Raw genomic sequence first — 5,877 nt, forward strand, 5'->3', positions numbered from 1 at the left:
CTATTTACTATGATAAGGTTTCACTCTCCCCCTGTAATCCCTACAGTAAAGACAGACTGGGGTGCCTGCAGCTTCATCTGATGGGTGTCTTTGGTCTCTAGTTGGGGTGACTGACCAAGGAGATTTTTGACTGACATGGAACAGTCTGGAAAGCTCTGTCCCGGGGAGGCGGAGGAGGAGACAGTACAGCATGCAGGCGGAACCAGAGTGAGGGCGGTAAAGAGGAGGGAAATTTAAAACGTCCGGAGTCCGGACCCTGCCCCGCTCCGTGACAGACCAACTGGAGCGCCGAGAGAAGTTACACAAAAACTACTTGCACAAGAACCTACCTAGATAGATTGGAACCATTAGATATAAACACATGATTACTTTCGAAAGGAGTATCAGACTGTAGGTTCCAACATGGAGACTTACCGAGATCAGGTGGGTTAACGTTATCATGCAAGTCAGCTAGCTAACAAGCTGCTAATGTGGCTAACATTAGCTTAGGAAATGTTTACTATCCTTAACGTAGCTACAGCGTCGTTAGCTGCTAGGTTAACTGCAAGACTTTCCTACTGGTTTCGCTACGTCTATCTAGGTTATCTAACGTTACGTAAAAATACTTCCAATTTTAACTAGTAGTATTTCTGACCAAACACTTGCTTACTAGTAAATAAGTAGGCTGTTTTCATTTGCTTGGTAGCTAACGTTAGCAATGTTGGAATGCAACTTTGTTTCTAGGCACGGTGCGCTTGTTTTGAAATCAGCCTCCTTGTTGCACACAGCAATGCTATGCAGTTGTTACAATTTGTCAAGCAATTGCTTCCTCCTCCTACCTGCAGATTTTAGACTCGCCCTCTAAGAACAGTTACATTGGGAGCTACTACCAGCCTCCAGACAGGATACTGTCAATACCAAGAGAGAAGGAGACCCCTGTACAGCTTCCCATGAGCATGAACCTACAGCAGACCAGTCCTTGGGTGTCTCGGACCACACCTAACGTTAATGTTGACAGCAAAGGTATGGCTTAATACTTATGTCATGTTATGTGTTACATGTGTCATTTTTCCAAAAACTGCCTCAACTAAATCTCTGTTCAGGCCAACTGCTGTCACAACTAACACATCAGCGTGTTTGTCTCCTCTTCAGCTGTCATTGATGCACTGAAGACCCTCCAGGAGAAGATCAGGCGGCTGGAGTTGGAAAGGAGGCAAGCAGAGAGGAACGTCCAGCAGTTCTCCCAGGCTGCTCATAAGTATGAGCAGTACACTGCATCTGCTGCTGCGCACAGCCAATCACCACTCAACCTGCCCGAGACAGACAACTCCAGCAGGAAAGGTAACTGACAGAGGCCACTGCACTTCACTGGGCTCCAATGCTATCTAAATATTTCTTAACCAAAGTCTGCACTTGAATTGAGATTTCCTTTCAGGCATATTATGTGTTTTTTGTGTAGATATTTTTTAATATTCATGTCTGTGCTTGTGATAATAGAGCTGGGCTCACAGCTGCAGTCTGCAGAAGCTCGCTGTCATGTCCTTGAGAAGCAGCTGGACTACATGAAGAAGATGGTGGAAAATGCTGAGAAGGAGAAGAAGGCTCTGACGGAGAAACAGGTAGCCTGTAAGGGGACATTCTGGCCAAACTTAAATCTCACCTTCAGAGTTGATAATAAACCTTATCCTTACTGTAACCATAATCTTAACCACACTCAAGATTATATGCCTATGCCTAACCTTAAATATGAACACATTTTTTGTGATAAGCGAGCTTCAATATAACAATTTCACATTTTGCAACTTGGCCAAAAAGTGAAATCCTCGCCTGGGAAATCGTTTTACTATCTTTTAAATAAAATTACATTCTTTCACCAAAGGATAACAAGCCACATATCCATAGGCCCTTGTCATGGGATTTCTGGACGTCAGTGGACAAGAGAGCTTGTTACTAACCAGCCATACAATCTCTCTCTCTCCTCTGACTCGCCACACCAGGCTTCACTTCAGAACCAGAAGCTGCCAAAAGGCTCAAACATCCAAACTCAGCGTGAGAAGCTGGACAAACTTGAAAGGGAGTGTCTCAAATTGAGTAAAACCCAAACTCTGGCAGAGGTAACTTGCAGTTTTTCCAATGCATTAGTATGTCAGCTAATCACAGAATGAGAGTTGAATAAAGTCCTGTATTTCATGATATGAATATCACAACTTGATTGTGTTCCTCTCAGATGAAACTTGCAGTTCTGGAGCAGAAACTACTGAAAGAAGAGCATGAGCGTAAGCTTGTGCAGGAGAAGGCAGATGAGGTCAGTCCAACTCCACACACACACAAACACCTTTTTCACTACATTTTTGGATCAACAATGACCTGAAAAATGACTTTCACCTTATTAGATAATTCTCCATATACACCTGTTTAACAAGAAATTCCACAAACATACTGTACAAAAACATATTTTCTTGAATTTTTATATGTAAACCCCATTACTTGTACTTCATGGAAAATGGTGGGTTTTTAGTGGCTACTTCATGGCACACCAGTAGGCATACATAAAACCTCCAACCAATCATTTTTTATTTGTTTTTTTTTGGCCTCACACCGGAGACAAAATCTTCCTCTTTCCATTCTTCCTCCTCCAATTCCTGCAGTCCAAGGGTTTCGTCCACTACTGCTCCAATAACAGGGGTGATGGCATGTTGGAGGAGGCCAGTGGTCCTATAGGTTTTAATACAGGCTCGCATCCAGTTTTCCTGAGTCACTTTCCATCTATGTTCTGGCCCAATCCCCCCACTTGTGAACAGTCCCTCCTTGCGTTATGTCCTGCCCCAACATCCTATTTCAACTGTAAATACGTGAAATTACAGAAACAAGACGGCATCAAAATGCTGTTTCTTTGTGACTTTAACCCTGCTGCTCTTGCCATGTTCACAGCTGCAGAGGGAGTTGGACATTAACCTTCAGCTGTGTCCCCCAGCTACTGAAGAGATTAAACCAAAGAAGAAAAGGAAAACGACCTCCAGGGTACTTTGCTCACTGCTTACAGCTAATTAACTGCACGTATTTAGTTGATGAGAAAGAGAATTGTTTGGATGTAGTAGTGATAACAGCCATCTTCTATCTCAGAGACCCTCTAGACAGAGTGAACCAGTATCACCAAGCCGCCCTAAAGGCAAGCGAATGCCCTTTGTTGCAGGAACGGTAAGTCAGCACTGATGCTCTGACTCAACCACAACAACTACAAGAACCATGTGTCTTTGAGTGACTGAGTTGTTTCCCTTTTGTTCTCTGTGCTTTCTCTCTTGTTCCCCTCTTCCTCTCGTAGTCGACGAGCCCTAGCCATTCGGTCCACGCCAACGTACAGAGCATCCTTCACATGATGAAGCACCACCAGCCGCAGCTGTGCGACCGAGTGCGCTCCTTGCACAGGTCCGGCTGCGGGGCTAAGAAAAGCCTCGGCAGGGACTTCTCTCCATCCTCCGGCGCTCCTCATAAGCCTGGCAGTGGGCCTGAGCAAGCAGCTCCGTCACTGGGCTCTCTGTCTGACCTGCTCTTGGCTCTGCAGGACGAGCTAGGACAGATGAGCTTGTGAGTAAGCGACTCTTCCCTGGGAGCTTGTGCATGACATTGATACAATATGTGGATAACGCAGTGACACTTTGGAGGGATTGGAGTCTTTAGGGGTTTATTTTCCTTCTCTAGTCTTTCAATTTTGAGGTTTTTTATGTACAACTATCATTCATTTCTGAAGGGAGATTACTGTTTTGCTGCATTTCTGTGTTATCACATCCCTGCATAGACCAACTGTGCAGACATTGAGCTATCTGTGTGTGTGTGTGTGTGTGTGTGTGTGTGTGTGTGTGTGTGTGTGTGTGTGTGTGTGTGTGTGTGTCAGTGAGCACCAGGAGCTGATGCATCAGATAGATGCAACACATCAACGGGAGCACAGGGAGGACCTGGAGAGAGAACTGGAGGGGTTGGTCAACAAGATGGAGGAAAAGGGAGCTCAGATCACTAAGCTCCGCAAACACCAGCAGACGGTACGCAAACTACTGCTCAATACAACTCAATAGGCCATTACCCACCGCACTCTGCATTATCAGTGGGGATCTTTGTGGTTTTGGATAAAGTCTTGTATGCCAAAAGAGATTTAAGCATGTCCTTTGTTTGCATATTGTAGCAGCTGATAGGCATGCCTGGTTGTGTTAATAGGAGTAAAGCGTGTGTGTAAGCATCTGAAGACTGACAGGTTTTCTACCTTCTACCTCCTCTCCTCCCACAGGTCCACAAATTGACCCAGAGCACCGAGAAGCAAGCGCGCAGTGATGAGACAAAGACCAAGAAGGCGAGTGGGATCAGGCCGCCCCTCCCCACCCCTGTGAGGGCTAAGCAGCAGGGGAAGAAGGGCGGTCCGCCTCAGAGCAACCTGCGGCTTCTCAGAGAGACCCAGAAGTTCCGCAACAGCCTGAAACAAGATGACCTTTCCTGGGAGACATAAGGAGCTCTGAAAGACCCTTCTCTGTGTGCGGGCTTTGATCCCAGTGCCGATTGAACAACAAAAGACTCCTCTCGGTTCCTTGCAACCTGCTTCCCCCCCTTCTCCGAAAGACAAAAGGCCTCCGGGAACAGGCAGTTTTTCCTCTACTTATGAATGAGGGGAGGGAATGAACAGTTTTTGAGATTTAATTAGGGGTTGATCATGCAACAACAAACTTGCACACACAGGGTCCTTCATAGGTTGTGGGGTATGGATTATGAACTATGACCTTGACATGGCTGCACAATGAAGCTGTTTTGAAAGTGAATACGTCCACTGAGTGTCTCTCTCTTCTTGACTGAATGAAAATCAGTTGTTTGCTTTAGTAATGGATTCTATTTTTAACATATTTTAAGAATTTAATAAAGCTTATTTTCTTTACATTATTTTGTTTGTTCACCTTCTACCGCTGCCAACACAAATGCAGGTCCCCTAATTTTTTACCTTTTTAGGAGTTCTGGCTTCATGCTGTTAACCACTAGATGGCAGTGCTCAGCCTATGTGTTGTATGTATGTATGTAAGTGTGGAGGCCTTTACCTATGACACATAAATGTCATACAGCTGTATGGAAACTAATTAGACATAACTTGTAACGTTGCGCGCAGCATCAAGCTCTCACTTTCTTGAACAGCCTATGTTAATGATGGGACAAATGTTTTTGTGTGTTCCATTTGAGTTTGAGAGTTCGTGAAGAGCCAGCTGAGCAGCTGAGTAAATGTAGTCCTGACCGCACGTCAAAAGGAAGTGGTTTTTGACTGGGAGTGACCGCCTTTCGCCTCACAGGATTTGTCTCTTTCACAGATCCAAACGAGCTATACCGCCTTGAATCCGACCATGATGGCCATCGCACATCTTAATTGTAGGCTGCTCGGATGACAGGACACATTTCTAGCATCGCTGAGCGGTGTGGGCTTGTGTATGTGCTCTGTGTCGATGTGATTCAGCCACCTTTTATGGCATGAACGACCAGTTATATGAGGAGCTGCCTCATAACATTCCAGCGTTATCTCTTCAGCACTGATCCTTGGTCGACAAACACAGGTTTTGTCTCATCAGGTCACGTTATGATGCACAAGTAGCATGTTTGACCTTTATATGACCTAAACTAACCTCAGTCACTCCCTAGGCCCCAAATAACCGTCAACAACCAGTTCTGCAGGGGTTGTGTGGTCAGATCATGTTGAAAAGAAAGACTTAAAAACTAAGACACATCCCTAGCTGCTATACAAAGTCCTGAGTCGTGCGAGAGGAAAACAGCTGACGGTTATTGTTACTTTCTGCGCTCAGCTTGTTTCACTTCATTATCTCGCTAACATTGCTTGCCCCTGGTATTCTCAGCGTGATTCAGAGTTCACTGCAGGGT

At 45.2% G+C, this 5,877-nt stretch overlaps 1 protein-coding gene across 1 annotated transcript; it reads left to right on the forward strand.

Annotated features, from left to right (window-relative positions):
* Window positions 1-263: 263 nt before the first annotated feature.
* cep57l1 (centrosomal protein 57, like 1) lies at window positions 264-4,896 on the forward strand. The gene is made up of 11 exons (XM_071920976.2): window positions 264-423; window positions 825-1,002; window positions 1,132-1,320; window positions 1,477-1,598; window positions 1,977-2,093; window positions 2,207-2,284; window positions 2,911-3,000; window positions 3,103-3,177; window positions 3,302-3,564; window positions 3,872-4,016; window positions 4,259-4,896. Exons 1-11 carry the CDS (start codon window positions 403-405, stop codon window positions 4,472-4,474), a joined length of 1,494 nt encoding a protein of 497 aa, XP_071777077.1. The 5' UTR covers window positions 264-402; the 3' UTR covers window positions 4,475-4,896.
* Window positions 4,897-5,877: the final 981 nt, after the last annotated feature.

This window comes from Centroberyx gerrardi, chromosome 18 (genome assembly GCF_048128805.1).
Source record: "Centroberyx gerrardi isolate f3 chromosome 18, fCenGer3.hap1.cur.20231027, whole genome shotgun sequence".
NCBI classification, from domain to species: domain Eukaryota; kingdom Metazoa; phylum Chordata; class Actinopteri; order Beryciformes; family Berycidae; genus Centroberyx; species Centroberyx gerrardi.

What these genes read in the sequence shown, in the direction of transcription:
- cep57l1 (XM_071920976.2), top strand. Translation starts at nt 403, where the DNA reads ATGGAGACTTACCGAGATCAG. An exon ending in TGGAGACTTACCGAGATCAG is followed by an intron (nt 424 to 824) that starts GTGGGTTAACGT and finishes TCCTACCTGCAG; the next exon opens with ATTTTAGACTCGCCCTCTAA. An exon ending in AGACAACTCCAGCAGGAAAG is followed by an intron (nt 1,321 to 1,476) that starts GTAACTGACAGA and finishes TTGTGATAATAG; the next exon opens with AGCTGGGCTCACAGCTGCAG.